Here is a 19,618-nt window from a genome sequence, read left to right on the forward strand (position 1 = left end):
TGAATGCATTTCCAGTAAAAACTTGCAAGTACTAGTAACAATTCGTAAAAATTTTTTTATATTGAATGGACCTATTTTGTATATCTTTCACAGAACAAATGGGATTTTATGAAAATTTAATCTAATCTAATTACCAACGAAATTCAAAATGATTTTGTTTGCATTTTATGTTTATTTATTTATTTTTAATAATTTTATTTAAATAAAATTCAATCTTTAATAGAAACCACAATAATAGAAATTTAAAGACTTGAAAAATTGCAAAAAAATAATCAAACTTAAAAAATTGTCATCAAATTTGAAATTTTAGAATATTTAGAAAATACTCGGGTATGCAGTTTTGTAGCCCATTCAATTGTAGTAAAGAAAGCGCAAGTTTCAAGTCGTTAAAAATTATCGTTGATTATTTAGAATTTTTTTTGAGGAGGGTGTTGTTTTTTCATATAAAAAAAAAAAAATGATCATGTTTATATGGAAGAAAATGGCAACACAAAAATTCTAAAAAACACCGGCAATTTTTAAGACTATAATTTGCACTTTATTAACTACAATTGAATGGTCTACAAAACTATAACCCGAAAATTTTTAAATATTCTAATTAAAAATTTTGAAATGCTTCTGCCGATTAAATCCTGAATTAAATTCATTTCAAGGCAAATGCTTTTATAAATTTTTATAGTAACAAAAGAAAAACATAATCAAATAACAAAATAACAATACCTCATTCAGGAATCGGTCAAAAACATTCCGATTATTTTGGCCGATACTAGCCTCGACATCGGCCGATTCATCGGTCGAACTCTAAACTACAACGTCTAAAATGCATAGCAAAGCTATCAGATGTATCGATCTTCTTACTCCCAGGTGTTCAGCAAAAATGACAGTTCCAATTCAGCTTTCCATTCGGGTGTCAGCGGTGTACAAATGATGTATCCAGGTTGGCGGAGGTATTAAATTCTCCATCCAGTCCGCTTCGATGTGAGATGGAGCCACGAGACCGTGTAATTTATTTCAGCTCTTATAATTAATGTCCTGTCTTATTGAAAAGTATCAAAAAATTATACTACTAACTATATCCCATATAAACCCAGTTCTCTTGGCCTAAAGCAAGGTTTATAAGAAGTAGGTTGGTTATAATATTGAGGCTTCCGTAGAGCAAATTCTCTTCGACTCTCTAGTGCCGCCACAACGGCTTTTGAATTCTGTCTAGTTTTGTTTGCTAATACAGGTTCCACACAACATTCTTTCAGAGACAAATTTTGATTGAGACGCACATTTCCCGAAAAAATACTTGCAATAGTAATGTAAGTCGAAGTTCGCTTCCACCCGATCTCGGATCCGGATATCTCTTTTGCTTAGTTAATCTAGGATTTGGCGATTTAACCTCGGTAATGTTAAGTACTTAATTTCTACCCGCAAATATTATTAGTTCTCGTGGTTGACTTGTACCTAAGACTAATGGCTGAGCAATGCCCTGAGAGTTGAGAGTGGTATCCATAGAAGTATGTTAAACACTCTCCCTTTTTTACTAAATTTCTATCTAATTTACACTTAAAATACATTTTTTAGGTTTGTGAGATTTATTTTATTTAATCAAGTTCATAAAGTTTTTACTAAAGCAGTTATACGAATATATTTAATGTAGCATTCTTCAATTCACAAGAGCTTTCAATCGAAAGCGCTTTACTCGAGCTTCATTATTCTGAAAATTAAAATAAATTAAACTTTTAAATGATTTTCCATTCTTATATTTTCTTTGACATAATTAGCGGTTATTTGAAACATGTATCTACTACATACATACCTTACTTTGAGGTTATTGAGCTAGACTTACACCCATTGGAATTAAAAAGAAATTAACTTTACAATAAAATGCGTACTCCGAATTCGAGTTTAATCTAACTACGAATAATACCCGTCCATTCTTAAATTATTGTTCTACTACGCTCGATAGTTACCTTCATAACTACATACATACGTACATATATCTGCTCATAACCGTTCGCACGAGTATCTAAATAAGCCAATCGAGGCTTATAAATTGAAATTAAAATTAATATAATACTAAGTAAAGTAATATCACTAGACGGTTGCGCGTTCCGCGGCGCGCGTAAATCCTCTAAAGAATGCCTCTGCTGGTGGCCACTTGCGCTAACTCGGCGCCCTAGAAGGGGGGGGGGCGGCTACTGGTAGCAGCAGCTGACAACGCCAAAAACGCAAAATAAATTAAAAGCGAAATACAGCAGCGAATCTCAGAGTACGCGCTCGCCCAGCGACGGAGTACGTTGCACCAGCAACGAGGCGGTCTTCGGCAGCGTTTCGCTGAATTCGGTGCACAGTTCGGTGGTGTGCTTGGGTATCGCGCTGCTGGCGTGGGCGACTGGGGTGGCTGGAATGCTGTTGTTGTTGTTTAATAGTTGTTGCGTTTGCTTGCTTGTGCTGCTGGCCGTGGCTGGAGGAGGTTTTTGTGCAACGCCATGTGGTGCCGCATCAGGCACAAGCCGACGCAACAGACCGCCTACGCAGCCCCAAGGGAACGTCCTGTGACAATGCAGGGAGAAAAAAATACGGATTTAGCAAATATTTGATTTCGCGGTCTCAAAAATATGTTATGCCATCAACACTTACCATTTAAGTGAGAGCAGCAGCCGGATGTAGCCTGGAATGATTGTAATTTTCTCGTTCTTCTTGATCGCCAGTATGATGCGATCGGCTACATCGTTGGGGTTTAGTGTGGGTACCCATCTAAGAGGAGATTATATTAGCATTTTTCGGTTAGATATATTTCTTGTATGTATGTATTCTTTTACCTGGCATTGACATCATCGAACATTCCGGTGGCCTGTATGAAGAACGGGCAGATGCAAGTGGTTTGTATGTTGCTATGTCCAAGAACATCCAATTCCAAACGTAGCGCCTCATCAAAGCCGACCTTTGAGATGGGTACATTGGAAATAATTTAGTTAGATAAGCCGATAATTCAAATTTTGTCTAACTTAAATGGTTTATACAAGTCCAACAAGACTGATAGGACTTTTGCCGGAAAGGAATCGGAGTTGAAAGGATTAAGCGGTCGCGCAGCTAAAGAGACACCACTACGTCTCTTTATTAAGTGAAATGCCATCAAAAGGCGTTCCACATGGCCCTACAGCCGAAAGCCCAATTGAACTGAAAAACTTCTGTTAGCGATGGAAAAATCGGCTCTGACTTAAGTCAAAGATCGACTCTCTGCTGAAAAACTCGACTTTTTGACTCGAGTTCAGCCACCTCAAGTCGACTAGAATTGATACTCACTCGACAAGTTTTCGGATTTTGTTACTAAGTATTCGAAGTATTCGATGCCAAAATTATTACCTCATTTATAAAACTAAACATCGAGTGCAATTAGTTGACAAAAAATATAATTTTCTCAATTATTAGAAATAATTAATTTTAAATTCATTACTTAAGAATTTTTTAAGACATTAAGTCGACTATCAGAGATGATTTATGAATGAATGAATGAGATGACTTTAAGAATCGAAAACCTGTAAGTCGAATCTGATAATCAAGAATCGATTCTATGCGCACCTTTCCGTCAATACTCCTGATTTAATCATGAAACTCTGTTAATAATTAAAGCGGTAATTTAGCACTTACAGCAGCAAATTTACTAGCGCAGTAGTCGACCAGCTTGGTAATGCCCACATGACCGGCCAAAGAGGCGATTGTCGCAATATGTCCACGCTGTTGCTCAATCATCCTTGGTAGAAAGGCTTTAGTAGTCTGCAAAGTCACGAATGAAAACAGTTTTTTTTCATGGTAAAAAATATGCAAACTAAATAATTCTCGTTCTACTATTTGCATATGTTTTGTAAAAGTAATTGAAAAATTTGACATACCCAGAAATGAGCCATCACATTGACGTTGAAGGAACGCTCGATGAGATGATCGGGTGTGTCCAAAAGATGACGCCCAGATACGACACCGGCGTTATTGATTAACAAAGTCACCTAGAAAGAGGATGCAGGATACATTTTTAAAAAATAATGTAGATCACAAATATTGTTGCTTAGGAGAAATCGATTTAGTTTATCGTTGGTTCGAAAGTATAATCCGATCATTAAATAAAAATACCCGTATCTACACGCAGCGTACCTGGCGGCCTCTCAATTTAATGGTTAACTTAAAACTTCAGCTGAAAATGCCTGTGTTTGTGATGTGAAAGGGGGATGAAAGAAACTTTTAACGAACTAACGACGGGCTACGCATTAGCTATCGGGGTCTGCGTTCTCATAAATATGTGTCAAATTCGTATTGGTCTGTCCACAGAGACAGAAGGCCTGGTTTCCAGTTCGGACGGTGTCTCAGGACCTATAGTAAGCCTTAGGGCCAGCTTTTCAGTGCCATTTTAAACTAATATTAAATAAACTAAGTTTAAATTGAACAGCTGGCTGACATTTCATTGGCTGATTTAGTTTAAATCAGCCAGATCGGGCGTTTAAACTGAGTTTAAAGCACGGCCGTGCACTGAAAAACTGGCTCTTAAAGTCTGAAACCGGCTACGGTAATGTATGTGTAAATAGCTTTAGCCTGCGTAGAGACATTGTCGGCCCCATGAGTACAAAACCTTGCCTCATCACGCACTGATCGGATTCCGGTTTTGAAAGAAATTATGTTGTTACTTTTTTTCAAAGTTGCAATAGAGGAAACCAAAGCTTCTTTTGAGCAAGTCGCCGAAAACTTTCTATAGCTTTAAGCAACCAGGTGTCATAATGGAACCTTAGCCTCTCCCTAGCTTCTGGTATCTTCAGATGTTTTCCTGCTACAGGTATAATACCAACGGGTTTCAATCGGTAACTGCGGTTCATTAGATCTTTCAATTGGATCAGATGCATTACAGGGCCAAGAATGGCGGTGAATGTCTGGTATATCGGGGATGTCTTAAATAGAGATAATGAGAATAGTTTCCTGAAAAAGTCAGACAAGGTCCTCATAGAGAGAGAAAAAAAAGCACTGAGTTGGTGCATTTTCGGCTCAGTTATTTTGATAGTGGAAAAGTTGCATTCTCTTTCAGTCGACGAACTAATAAGTTTCATAAAGGGGTCTGGTAGACCTTCCATATGAGTTTTACGTTTTTTGCATTCTTCTCTTTGTTATATTCGGTTTATTGATTAACAAGCAGTCCTAGCAAAGATAGTTGAAAGTCTTTTATAAGACAATTGAAAGACAGTAGGCAAGATTGTTTGAAAGATTTGGTTGCTCCGTTGGCAACTTTCACGGTGACAAGCTCTTTTGAGAGAAAGTACTAGGTATGTATAGCTCTCACAGCCGCAATGGCCAAGTCAGGAAAGCACTGGTGTGCCATTTTCTTGTAATGTTAAGATTTTATTGATTTCAATACAAATTCATTAAATTTTTTTGAAATTTATTTTATGTAGTTTTTTAAAATTTTTTTTTTTAGTTTAATTTAAATTTTATTAAAAGAAATTAAAATGATTTTTAATGTAAAAAATATAGTTTTTAGGAACAATAACATGTTTTCTTTTTAATTATATTCGTTTTTAATTTTGATGGAATTTAAATTTCTAGATTTTATTGTTGTCACAAAAAAATGTGTTTTTTTACTCTCATTTAATTTTTGGGAACATATTTTCAGTGTTTCTCAGTTTAACTTTTTCCCCTTTGTAATTTAAATTTCTTTTAATATATATATTTTTTGTTTAATTTTATTTTTAAAAACTTATTGCTAAAAGACAAAGAGAATAACGCTAGGACCTCCTCGCTGGCAATTAGTCTTTCGATAGGCAGCTTTTAGGATAGTTGCTAGAATTGACAATTCGAAAGGCTGTGGTGGGTTACCACAATTCAGTTATTTTTTCTAGCTAATCTTAACCCACTTTGAATATTTACATTTGCCTATATATTAGTTATTATACACATACATATGTATGTATATCTACCCAGACAAGTTATTGCGCAACTGATGTTTATCGACTTGCAACAAGTTCTGCCGCCATTTACTAATACAATTTATTTGCCAATGCGTTAAAGCCAAGAATTGTTGCGCAAAACTAATTTCGGCCATTTGACTCCAGCTGTTCTAGGCGTGTGAGTTCATAGCGCATGCGTGCCGGTCAGCAATTGATATTGATGTCAAGGCGAGCGGTTTCTAAGTTTTCTGGCAACTTTACATTTTTTCGTTTTCTTATTTAGTTTGGCTTTTGTGATGTTGTGTAATTGGTAAAGCAGCGGAAATTTATTTAATATTTTCTAAAAGAGAAAAAAAACGCTTAGCAAGTGGGTTTGATTCGTTGCTGCTGCCAATTGCCAGCTGTGCTAATGGAAGCCTTAAGAGATTTTTTTCCTTTAAGACGTCACATAAACTTGAAAATATTTTGCAATAACTTGTCAACTATGAAGGCTAAGTAAATTAGATTTTTAATTGTTTAGTTTTTAATCTTAATATATAAAAAAAAACAACCCGTAGTCATTCTATTTAAAACAAACACGCTTCTGGTATATTTTAACTCTTTTATGCTAAAAATTACCAACATAAAAGAAGACAACTGCTGTTGTTGCTGTTGCTGTTGTCCTGTCTAAAAGAGGTTTTTCGCGTTCAGTCAGTTTTTTTTTTAAATTTAAAGCATTGAGTGCTTGAATTCTTTCTTCATTGAAGCGCGTTGAATTGCATAAGCAAATATAACTAGTCCTTAAGCACTAATTAAATTTGATGGGTGTCAACTGCGCTGGCATTTAAATATTTTAAATCTCGCAATCATGTCAACAAACAATAACGGCAACAGCTGCCGCCGTTTGCATTGAAAAGAAGTGGTAGGCTATGCGCTGACGTGGAAAAATGAAACAAAAAAAGAATAACGGATAAGATAAGCAAGTTCACGTTGCATGCAATAAAGTAACTCTATATGTACATACATACAAATATATATTTACATAAATGAAATAGGGTCACAAGTCAAGTTGAAGTACGAGTGAGCGGCTTTGTTGTGTTGTGTGTGCGCTTCTGTAGCACTTCTGTGCCCTTAACCGACACTTCATACAAACTTTCAAGGTCGACTGAGTTTTTAATGCAAATGGTTATGTACTAAAATTCAAGCATTATTTAGCTTAAAAGTGTTTCAATTACTGCTGAGGTTAAACAGAGGAAGTTAAGAGCAGCGAGTTAGTGAACTACTTTAGATTGCGAGCGGTTGATTTGTTATGCGTTTTGAAGCTTCATAGAAATTCGCATTCAATTTTATTCTGAGAGAATGCCTGGGGGTCAAAAAGACGAATTCTTTCAAAAGTAGCTTCTATCAGGCCCATTTTGCGTTGGTAACCAAAATTTTGTTACCGGTAAAAAAAGTTCCTGGTAATTTTTAAACCCTTTTCGCATTCTGCGCACTGGTAAATTTTGTTCCCACTCCATAAGCAAGTAACAAAATATTGCCCAGTGAAATGTTCGGTAACAAGTAGAATAGGCCTGTAAATGGCAAAATGCATACCAATGCGTTTTTTTCCTAAGCAAATAGACTTTCTTCGTACATTCGTACGTATGTTCACCATCAGAGAGTAATCGAATGTCCTTTATTAGGTCGATATGGACTATTCTCTCTAGGAATTAAACCACTAAAATCGAGAGAAGGCACTACTGATTTGGTCCTACTATTTTATAATGTTTATAAAGCTTCGCATCCCCCTAACTTTGGACCTTTTGGTACCACGGTTCCCCTCTTTGGAAACTGTATCATATTTTAGGGCATCATGAGATTTTTTCTAAATCTTGCAGTCTCAGAAATTTATTGAGAATTTCGTTCTCCCTGTATTTGCTATAAAGGCAGGTCTGAGATAAAGTCTCTGAAAATTAGGAAAAAAGTTAACCCTGTGCACCAAATCTTTATTAGTAGTTGGCTCGTTCGCTTAAAAAATTCTTAATCAGTTATGAAAAATGTATTGAGTGCAGATTCTCTGTTTTTCAAAGGTATGAAAGAAAGGGTCCACTGCGTCCCGTGCAGAGTTAACAGGCTTTGTTATTAGAACCGGTGTGCTTGCTCGTTGGCTTTGATGCTTTGAGAGAATGGACTGCCCTCTAGCTCAACTGATGAAGATTTGTCTTTCAGTAAATCAAGAACTTCGATCAGGCTCGTTTCTATTACACTAAATGTAGTGGATTTGTTGTTGACACAATTTAACGTAAAACTGTCTAGTCTCTTAGCTTCTCGTCGTACCGTAATTTTTGAACCAGTTGGCAGTTAAAGGGTTAAAATTAAGATTAAAGGTGCTAAGGAAGTTTCCTACTTAAGTTGACTTTTAGTATCAAAGTGCTCCAATAATTATAATTGAATCGTTAGGTATTAGTCGATTTAATATACCTTTTGAGAGCTTTGTTACTTAAACTCTGATTACTTACGTCGCCAACTTCATTCCGCAACACTTCAGCTGCCTTGTAAACTTCCTCCTTCTTTGAAATATCGACAACATATCCTTTACAGTAGCCGCCATCAGTTTCGACGATTTCGATGGTTTCTTGTATGCCTGGAATAGCAATAAATAAATCAAAATTATATAAATTTAGAGGATTCTATGAGCTTTTCTTCAAAAGTATATTAACTCGAAATTCACGGTTTTTTAAAAAGACGAAGAATGCAATTTTCGCTCTGATTGCTTTCAAAAAATTACTACAAAATATTGCACCTGCTTTTTCTGTGAGCTTCTTAAGTAAATAAGAAGTACCAAAAGTGAAAACTTTTGAAAAAATTGTGCGTTAACATCCTTTATTTATTTTTTTTTAATGCTTCTTCCTTTCATATCACAATTCCTTATAGTTTTTGTGTCTCGCATACTTACCATCTTTATTAATATCCCAAACGATCACTTTGGTGCCCATTTTACCCAAACGTTGAGCGAGCAATCGGCCAAGTCCATTGCCTCCACCAGTTATTAAAGCAATATCTGTGTTCAATTCCTTCTCGGGGTAACCGAAGGTAATGTAGTATAAGTCCTGGAAGAAAAAGAAAAAATTATATGAATTAAGGGAATTCTAAATGAAATTTTCATAGAATAAAAAATTTAATCTAGAACTTTTTTTCTTAAGTATCTTGAATCAAACATTTAATCAATCAAATATTTAGATGTTTTGCAATAAATATATAAACTCATGCCGAAGTGATACATTTGAAGCATCGAAGCAATTTTTTTCGGGACGAGTTTCCGTCATGCCTTATCAATTTTGGTTTGGAGACAAACCGCTTTCGGCGTTGTGCCATCTTCAGTGTAATTTTTCGTTTAACAATCAAAAATAAACTGCCAATAATTCCTTTATAAGATGTATATATAATATACATATAATCAAGATTGAAGGTTGCCATATAATTTTACACATGCACTAGCAAATATCCGGCGTGCTTAAATGCGCCTTAGACGTACATTTGTGTGGTTATTCCCTCCCAAAAGATTTTAGGAGCTTTATGAAGTGAGATTTTCAAACAAATTTTCGATTTATGAAGCACTCTTTTTTTTCTTGAATTATGGTGTTAGTTAATACACCAAGGCATTTAGAAAGTAGGTTAAGTATCGGCGTTCTTCTCGAAATTTAATTTATAATCTTAAAACTCGAGTCAATATATTGCGCGTTTTCTTCAAAGGCCTATTAATTCAATATTTACCTTATCTTATCAAATTAAATGAATTAAATTTTTCAAATACCCGCTTCGAAACAGTAAAGTTTCTTAAAAGTCTTTATCTTGATACTGGTGTTGTAATATTTAGTTTATTTTAGATATTAAATTTAATAAAATTTTTCAGACAGGTGGCAACCGCCTTCAAAAATATTTTTCGGCAGTAAACTTTCATAATCCCCTTTAGTCTGACACTCAGATTGCATTATTTAATTAATTTCATCCATTAAATTAAATTTAAATTTTCAAGCAGGTGGCAACTTTCCCAGAAAATATTTTCGGCCTTCTTAAACCTCTTTCTTTTGACTTCCATACTGCAACATTTACTTTATCTTAACAATTTACTTAAATTGCAATTTTCCAACAGGTGGCAACTCCCCAATTATCATTTTTTCTATATCTTAAGTTAGACCTCTAGCAATAGACCAGTGAAAACTGCATTCGATTTCAAGCATTAGGGCTGGAGTGATGTTCGAACAAACATACAGACAAACAGACAAATATTCTAAAATATTTTAGATTTGACTTCTATTGCTCTAATAAAGATCCCCATATTAATTTAATGTATAGATATGTCCATATGTATTGATTTAAAGACGTGACTTTTCCAAAAAATAGTAATAATAAAATTGGGTTGAAGTTCGTTGCTTAAGTCTTTCGTTTCATACAAAATTTGCCAACCGCGCGAGGCACGCATTGCTGAGCACAAGTAAATTAAACGAAATATGCTAAAGGTTGGAAAATTATATAAAAAAAACAAATTTGTATCTTCTAAGCACTCAACGGCTGCTAAAAATTAGATTCGTTTACTATTCGAAGACAACTTTATGTTAAATCCACACTTATCGAGTCGCTTTACGGGCTATTGAGCACAAATGATATATTGTGTGCGACGTTTGATTTGCATAGCACAGATTTGAAGAAAAATAAAGAAGAAAAAAATGTATAAAACTAACAAAACACGCCTCATTTACATAAACCGAAGGCAGTACTTGGCGAGAGTCATACAAAGCTCTTGGAAAGCTTTTGATGAGGCAATAAACCATCGTCACACACAAAGCGCATATGACCTTGAGCTGTGGCAAATACATGCAAGCCAAGCCACGCTAATAACTCCGGCCAAGCAGTTGAACTACTTTTTTTATGTGTAAATTTTTTTTATTTATTTTTAGTTTTACACAATAAATCTCAAATTATGATACGCATAATTTTGTTTGTGTTATTGTTTTTGCTTTTCATGTTTTCATGCTGCTGATGTTTTTGCCATTATTATTGAGTTAACTATTCGTGACAAAGGCATGTCAACGTTCACTTTGTGTCAGCGTAAGCCAGTTGACTGCACACATTTACATACATACATACATATATATTTCCGTGTATGTATGCATGCATGTATGTATGTAGTTATGAAGGCAGACGATTTGTCCTTATCATGTCTGCAGCTGTCAACCGGCAATGCATTTCTTTTGATGAAATATATCTGCGCCGTTTTTGCGTCGTCTTTCGCTGGCCACCAGCGGCGACGTTCAGTCAGTTTGAGCTTCCGCTGTCGGTCGGGTTACTAAAGCGTGAAGTAAGTACATACATACATACGTAGGAAAAAACAAACAAACAAAAAAAGAGTAGAATAAGTAATGACTAAAAAGTAGCAATGAAATCACTTGCGCTGGCTTCGCTTTACTTTTAATGGCAACTTGTAGGTTTGTAAGAAACTTAGCACAGATGCTGTAATACAAAATTGTGATTTAAAGAGTGCAGACATGCAGAAAAGCATTCGAGACACTTTGTTTGCATGTCAAGTCGATGTCTCGGTTTTCGCTTTGTCTCGTCGCCTCGTCGCTGCGTTTAGTAGTCTTCGTTATTAATGTGAAAATAATTGTTTTACCACTTTAAATAATAATCGCGTGACGTACTCTGAATTGTAGCAGCAGCAGCAGCAGCAGTGAGATAACTGATGAGCGACATGGGACATAATATATATTGACATGCACATCTGTATTTGCACGGTGTATATGCTTTGCGTTGGTATTTTAAGTGGAGCTCTGATGCCAAATTGTCTAAAAAATTATCTCCGAAATAAGTTCGCTCACTAATCACAGGAAGCGAATGTCGCTACACAACAAATTTGGCAATGTTTTATTAGAGCAATTTGCAAAAAGAAAATTAACTCGGAATTCGATCTAATTATATTTTATAACTCTATAAGGAGAGATGGATAATAAAAGTATTCTTTCGAAATGTTTTAAACTATTTTTCTCGGCTTGGTAAGCATTTTCTCAAAGTGAAAAAAACACAAGAGATAGCATTTAAATTTGAGATGAGCTACGAGTTAAAATCGGGATAATTCCGTAACTCCGGTGGACGAAGTTAGCAAAAATCAGAAAAGTAGCCTTTACATATGCAAATAAATATCGTGTAGGAGCGCTGTAAGCAGTTCCTGGTAAGGTGATACAGATATGAGTACCCGAACAGACATTTGCTCGAGACGGAAACTAACCCTGGGCTCGTCAGAAGGCATCTCTATGAACTGAAAGACTGGAGCTCGTAAAACAACCACTGTACCCGAAATTGTGTTAACTTGAAATCTATGGCATTTACAGTCCAGTCGTTAAGTGTCATAAGAAAGAAATCAATTTCTAAGCACTAAGCCAAGCGAGTAACTTTTGTGACGGTTGACCCCCCAGAATCGATGACCCTGTCGCAACTACAAGTGGATTGAGTTACGTGCGAATACCACTCAACCAACACATAGCTTGATATTTTTATCAAACTGCTGGTATGCAATGAAGCCCTGCTATTAGCGCGGTCAATATTTCAGAGAGTATTCTTCCCGTCATCCTCCTTTTTCCCAAGGCACATTAATGCTATTCGCCTTTAAAGAATGTAGAGAATTTCTTACTGTGGGTATATTATAAATCGGCTCCTTCGCAAGGAAAATTTATACCTCGGAAATAAAACTCGATCAGATAACGGAGATTTTAGAGTTTTTATAAAAATTATATAAAAAGCTTTGACATACTGAAAAGCTTCGACTGTGATACACTGGCAATCAAAAGTGAGTGCATTGTGTTTTTTGTTTAATATTTGCAATCCTTTTCAAGCAAAAATTTTTTGGTTATTTTTTTATAAAAATATGGTTCATGCTTTAATCAAAACCACATAAGTCAAACTTTCAAACTTTATACAGAACTTGCAAGTTTTCAAACATAAGGGACAAAAGTGTTGTAGAATAAAATACGCAAGACCATTTGCCATCAAAATTAAAAAAAAAAACATTAACGCTATATTTTATGAATTGCACTTGTTATATGGAAAAACTAAAAATTCCGTCGGCACAAAAGTCATTACAATTGAACGCGATCTTTTAGCCGTTTACTCAACATTTTTCTAAAAATTCAGATTAAAGAGTTCAAAATTTAGACGAAAATTTTTTGAATTTTCCTAAGTTCTGCATAAAGTTTGAAAGTTTGACTTATGTGGTTATGATTGATGACCATCAACCATATTTTTATAAAAAATAACAAAAAAAATGTATCATGAGAAACATTCCAGATATTAAACAAAAAGACCAACACCTCACTTTTGATTGCCAGTGTGTACATACATACATATGTACATACGTAGATTGTTCCAGCTTATATTTTTTCTTTAATCTATTAGATTTTACATACAACATTTTTTTGTGAATATCTGTACTATGGGATGTAATTCTAATAGTGTAGTACACCCATTTGGTTGTCAAAAATTTTATTTGAAGAAGTCTCTTCCTTTTTAATATGTATAAAATTAATGACTAAATGTCTGAGAGTTTCCTTTCTCTGCCGCCTGAATAGGTGTCTCTTTTACTAGAGAATTTTAAAACTAAACACAGTATGAATACAAAGCAACTCCAGTTTCGGCTGAGAAATCATATCAAAATTTTAAATGATGAGCCATACAAAAATATTTAAAATATTTAAATATACAATTAAATTATTTTGCTAAATCGGAACCATTTACTGATCGTTTGTGGAAAACACATATTTAGTATGTGCACATTGATATGAACGTAAGTATGTATGTACGTATGTAAGTACGACAGTTTCAATTATTGCAACGTCACATTTTCCTTTTTAACAATTAGCGCACGTTGTCAAACTCACACGAAAAGTGGCAATCATTTTCTTGTGATATTTGTTTTTTTTTTTGCTCACATGCATATGTGTGTACCTACATAGATGCTTTTGTAAATATATGTATGTATGTAGTTCAATTGAGTCACGCTTTAAAGGCGCTTAAATGCGCTCAATTGAAAATGAACAGGCACGAGCCGAAACGACAGAGCAAATATCCAAATATTTACATAGACGGAGTGCAAGTCGACAAATGGCTTCAAAGTGTTCGGTTCAAAATCTATTCCTAGAATTTTTTTTAGAGGCACTCACTTCAGAGCAACCACTCAATCTGAAACTATTTGAGTAATGGCAAGAAAAATCATTGCCAAGAATCTATTTGTAATCGGAGAGGGGCGCAATTCTTCCTTTTCTCAAATTAAGTTGCAAATATGTAGAGAAGTTTCTCGGCCCAAAACTGTCTATACGGCATGCGCCAACCAATGTATAAATTATTATTTTTTTTTGTGTTGTAATACAAACAAAACTCATAAAATCGTTAGCAGGTGTCACAAAAAGTGCTTCCCTTGATTTTGTTCACTGACAAACAAACATTTGAACACAGATATTTTCATATATTTATGAATAAAGCTTAGCTACAGCATTTAATGGAAAGGCGCAAAAAGCTGAGTGTATCAACTGTAAGTATTCACAAAAAGGTGCTACTTGGTGGCTGAGTAAACAAACAAAGAACTCGAACAATGACTTTTGAAAATATTGAAAGTAATCAGTAGCCATATCGGGTAGGTAAACATTAACAATGGACTGTGAATTGAATAACAATGGTGAGGAGATGACAGGTTTGACGGAACCGATGTTGAGCTTTATGAACTCAAACTGTGTGTGGATATGTATGTATGTGTGCATGAGCGTGCATATTTGTTTACAAAAGTGACCATTACTTATGTGACTACGTGTGTGGGTTTCGAATTGAATATGCCATAAGCGTATATTCTTTATCAAATAGAATTAAATTGAATTGAAAATTGGCATGCAAAGCTAAACCTTTTACTGGCCAAGTGGAAGGCAATTCAATTTAGCTCCATTTATGGAGATCACTCGAAACGCTTTATTAAGCAAGCCTTAGGAAATACTGGGCCTTATTCAATTTTAGGCAAGTTGAAGCTATTCAATTGCACTCGTGGAGTACTTACTGTATATTTTGTTTACACTTTAAAAACGATGAAAATAACTGCAAATATTAGGGTCCAAACAGCTAGGCTTTTACATTTTTTCCACTTACTTTTATCGATGATTACGATTACAGTAATCGGAATGCTAAAAATTTTCTAGATTACAATTACAGTAATCGCAATCCAATGTAATCAAAATGTAATCGTAATCCTAAGTGCTCTGCTCTGGTATGTCATTGTAAAAATGTTTGTCAAAATTTTTGAATTGAATTTGTAGCTATGGCTATCGCTCCTGCAATCATCGTCCTTTTTAACCATTGCTATCGATAGATAATTATCTATGTAGTATCGATGCCGATAATTTTATCATTATAGATAGTTTTATCGTAGCTACCAACGCCTTTATTAAGCTCATTGTTGCTGTTACGGTCAACTACATATGTGTTCATCGATGATTCCCCTTTATCGCTGTCATAGTTGTTTCTTATTCATATTTGCGTAGCTTTCAAAACTACAACAAAAAACAGCAATTAAAGAATATCTACATAATTCTATTAGCTAAATAACTTTTTAAATTTCTGTTCGTCGCGTCACCTTTCAAGTAACTCCCAAGGAATTTTCCTTGAACAACTCGCAAAGTTTTGTACTCAGTAAGGAATTAGACATTGAATCAATACAATGCTAGCGAGACTGTATTTTAATTAATTCTAAATATCTGTATTGATTTCAAGTTTTCTTGATCACCTCGTGCTTGCCACAAACTGGCTTAGCACTGCACAGACATTCCTAAATATGCAAATGTCTACACAGTAAATTGTAATATTACACGATTTGAGTAGTACCGCGATATAAAATACTGTGATTATATTTATCAATTTGCAGCCAGTTTTCTGACTCTACCTAAAATCAGTAGACCTGCGTATCCGTTTGCAAGCAGTTCGAAACCAGTTACGAAAAGCTCAATTCAAGCAAAGGCAATTCTAGTTTCACCAACACCAACATACTATATTGGTATCGGTGACATAGTGTTGCGCAAAACGTTATGAGAGCGCATGCGCACGCGCGTCAATGCAAGTCCTTTGTAAATATTCTAAGTCACACTGCGGGCAGCAACCATAAACACAAAGCTAGTAGCAACAGCAGAGGTGGCAGGAGAACTGAATGTTGTGCGACTGTGGCCGCTTTAACAGCAAATTGTTGTGTGGTTTCAGTCTATTGGCATTTTCAAATTGACTTCTTTGTTGAAGTAAGCATAAGTATTTTTTTAAGATATCAATAAATACAAAGTCGAAAGCACTTAGCTGAGTGGCAATGCGCATTTTAATTGCCTTCATAAAAAATGTTAGGCGGCATATATACATACAACTGACAATCGCTGCCAAAAATTTGATTTGCTCACACAAGCTCCTGGCTGAATCCTTATCCATTCGTCCTGAAATATGTTTATTAGCCAGAAATGCGATTGCTTTATAAAAAGAGAACCATTTTCAAATATGAGTGTTTTTCTCTCTAGAAAATAATTTACATAACTCACATATGCGGTTTTGCATTTTGTTGATACGCGGTTTTGTACTTTAAACGACGATGTACATTAGGGGGGTACTTAAATGTACGAAGCCAATTTTTACATCAGATTTCCAAAGCCTAAACCCCTAAGTCGATGCTACTATAGTCGAAGACATCACATATAAATTTTGGTCCCGATTGGAGTCGGTTAAGGCGTGACGCACAGGGGTAATAATTCTGATTACCCTATGAAGACGTTTTAACCGATATGTGATATCTTCGACTTTAGTGGTATCGATTTTGGGTATTAAATGAAAAAATTATTTTTAATTTTTTGAGTCTCCATGGAGCATCTGGCCTTGGACCCCATTGCGACACGCCTTAGACGACTCCAATCGGGATCAAAATTTGTATGTGATATTTGTGGCCGTGGAATTACCGACTGATGGGGAGGGACCAAAAAAAAACACCGCTTATTGGATTTCTTAAGGACCAGCGTAATGTACATATGTAGGTGCATAGATACCACAAATAGCTATCAAGCGACAATAAACACTTACCGAAAATATTGACTTGAGAGACTTGAATTAACTGGAGAATTTCGGTTACATTTTGCTGGCAGATGCAGATGGCAAAATTTTTAAAATGTTTATTGGATGTAGTAATAAATTTACTTTCTTGGCCAAAAAATTTAAAAATGTAATATGTCGCACGTTTAATAATATACAAAAGTATTTCAAAATTTCAATTTTGTGGGAAAACGCAAAGTTTGATCAATTCATACAGTTGGTATACAAAAAGACAGTTGAAAAGACCAATACCTTCGCCATATTTGGGAAGTTTAGCCATCTGTTAAGCTGAACATGTTCTACTTATCAAGCTTATTAATTGTATGAGAAAATCTCTAAAAATGTAAATTTTGAGTTACATCTCTATATTATTAAGCGTGCGATGTAGTATATCGAGGGCTTATATTCCATACCTTCTATCTGTACTTTTCACAAAAATGGCATTCTGATATAAAAATCCGCCTCAGACTTAACGGTCATCGGTGATATTAATGTTGACCTCTTCTATAGCGCTTTACGGAAGAATTTACTATTAAATTGCAGAGTCAGAATTAACATCAGTTATTACAGGTAAGTCCCAGATGGGTTCCAACATCACAAAGTAGTTTTTGTGAAAATTGCAGATAGAGGCTATTGAATAGAAGCCCTCAATATTAAATTCGATATGAAATCCATTCGCAGACCCACAAAGTATTTCTACGTCACTAAACACTGGCATTAACTAATTAACTTAAACAAAAGACTGAAGCGACAAACTTGCCAATTCGCTACTGATTTCTTAAATGCAACGCGCACCACCGTTTGGCCATACATACATACAAACACACACCAAAAAGCTACTGCAGTTACACCTTTGCTTACCGCCAAAAGAGCAAGCAAACATACATACATACATGTTCACGTACTCACACCTGCAACAGCGAATACACATACACAGCTTTGACGCAGTCGCAATTCACTCGGTGGTGGCGTCAGTTTGACCTTCTGCATGAAGTTACCCCGCCAGACTGTTGGTATTGCAAAAAAACGGCACCGAAAAGCAGCAAAGCAACAGCAAGAAAATGAAAATAAAAGGTATTACAAAAAACAAGAGCAATACAAAAGCAACACCAATAAAAACCAAAATTAAAATCAGTAAATACTGCAGAGCGCGCGCACACTAGCCAAGTGCAACGGCTAAGGCTTCCATGGATCAGCCACGGGCAACCGCAACTGCAAAGAAAAGATTGTGGCCGCGCTGTTGATTGCACTGCTGCTCATTTACTCATTGGTTGGCCGGAGCTGGCGATTCGAAATGCTCAATAAAGCCAATTACAACAAAATCAAAAGCAAAGTGGGTAAATGGCTTCGATTCGATTTTTAATAAGTTGAAGTAAGGTAAATGGCAAAGAGCAGTAATCAATTTATGTAGACTGCAGTGTCAGTCTTTTGCTCCTACTTCTCACGCTCTCACTCCCGATGCTCTCTTGGTATATTTTTGTATGTGTGTATGTATGTATCTCAGCCGCACTTTTTTTTAAAGCTTTTCGTATTGGCTGAGCGCCAGTTATGAATTAAATTCAAAGCCAAAGCAAAGTTGTTAGAAAGCCATATACGGTAAGCAAGTTTCTTCCGTTAGTTCTGTTGTTGATAGTTTAATATTTTTGGAGTCAAGGAAGTTTTTTGGAGAATGGTTAGGGATAAATACGTATACGTGCATTTGTAATTCATTTTCATTTATTTTTAATTCGAGTAATATTTGTCGGTTTTTCCTCATCTGGGCCATTCCATTGTGACTGGTGGTACATTTGACTCCAGAATGTAATCAATTTGAAATAAAACCAAACACCTTCTAAGTACTGTGCAAGTATTATTTGCCATTTGTGACTATTTTCAAGCTAGATTTTTTTTGTTGTAAAATATATAATATACGCTTTCGCATTTATTATTATTTAGGCTGACATAATCTTCATAAATAAATTTTCAAATATATAAAATTGTGACTGGTAGGGCAGGTCCATACGTGACTTGGTCAAAGTAATTATGTTGAAGTAAAAGTAGATAACATTTACAGCTTCTTTTTATTTTTTTAAGATTTTCAACAGATTGATCCAATCTAGTAGTTTAGTAAAATTAATGTTGTTTTCCTCTTTTAGATGGAATTACCCCTCTTCCTTTTATTTCATTTTATGTTTTCATTGTGATTTATTTTACTGTATGTTTAATTTTAATTTAATTATTTTAATTTCAGCTTGTTTTTTGCTATTTTTGTTTAATTTAACTTACATTAATTCATTTAAAGTTAAATCAATTTAACTTAATTTAAAATATTTTTTTAATTTATTTTTTTTCATATTTAATTTTATTCTATTTTATTCCATTTGATTTTATTTTATTTTTTTAATTTAATTTTATTTTTTTTTATAGATGTTGTTTTAACTTAGCCCAATTTTATTTTGATGGTATGTATTTTACTATATTTTATTCCATTTCATTTAATTTACTTTAGTGTACTTATTTAATGAGTTTGTTTAGTTTTAATGTAATTAAATTAAGTATTTGTCAATGTTAATATAAATGTTAACCAGCCACAATAACATTGACAAATACATAGTTTAGGAAGA

General features: G+C 34.7%; 1 protein-coding gene across 1 annotated transcript in view; it reads right to left on the reverse strand.

Annotated features, from left to right (window-relative positions):
• Positions 1-2,064: 2,064 nt before the first annotated feature.
• Positions 2,065-19,618, reverse strand: part of LOC108365640 (estradiol 17-beta-dehydrogenase 11) — a 31,198-nt gene continuing 13,644 nt past the window's right edge. The window contains exons 2-8 of the mRNA XM_017619732.1: positions 8,827-8,980; positions 8,390-8,514; positions 3,882-3,992; positions 3,640-3,765; positions 2,811-2,932; positions 2,629-2,745; positions 2,065-2,541 (exon numbers count right to left, since the gene is read on the reverse strand). Of these exons, the coding sequence (XP_017475221.1) occupies positions 2,253-2,541; positions 2,629-2,745; positions 2,811-2,932; positions 3,640-3,765; positions 3,882-3,992; positions 8,390-8,514; positions 8,827-8,980 (1,044 nt within the window). The 3' untranslated portion in view covers positions 2,065-2,252. The remainder of the gene's footprint in view (positions 2,542-2,628; positions 2,746-2,810; positions 2,933-3,639; positions 3,766-3,881; positions 3,993-8,389; positions 8,515-8,826; positions 8,981-19,618) is intronic.

The sequence above is a fragment of the Rhagoletis zephyria genome, unplaced genomic scaffold (genome assembly GCF_001687245.7).
Source record: "Rhagoletis zephyria isolate East Lansing unplaced genomic scaffold, Rhagoletis_zephyria_1.1 Rzeph_scaffold_01942, whole genome shotgun sequence".
NCBI classification, from domain to species: Eukaryota; Metazoa; Arthropoda; class Insecta; order Diptera; family Tephritidae; genus Rhagoletis; species Rhagoletis zephyria.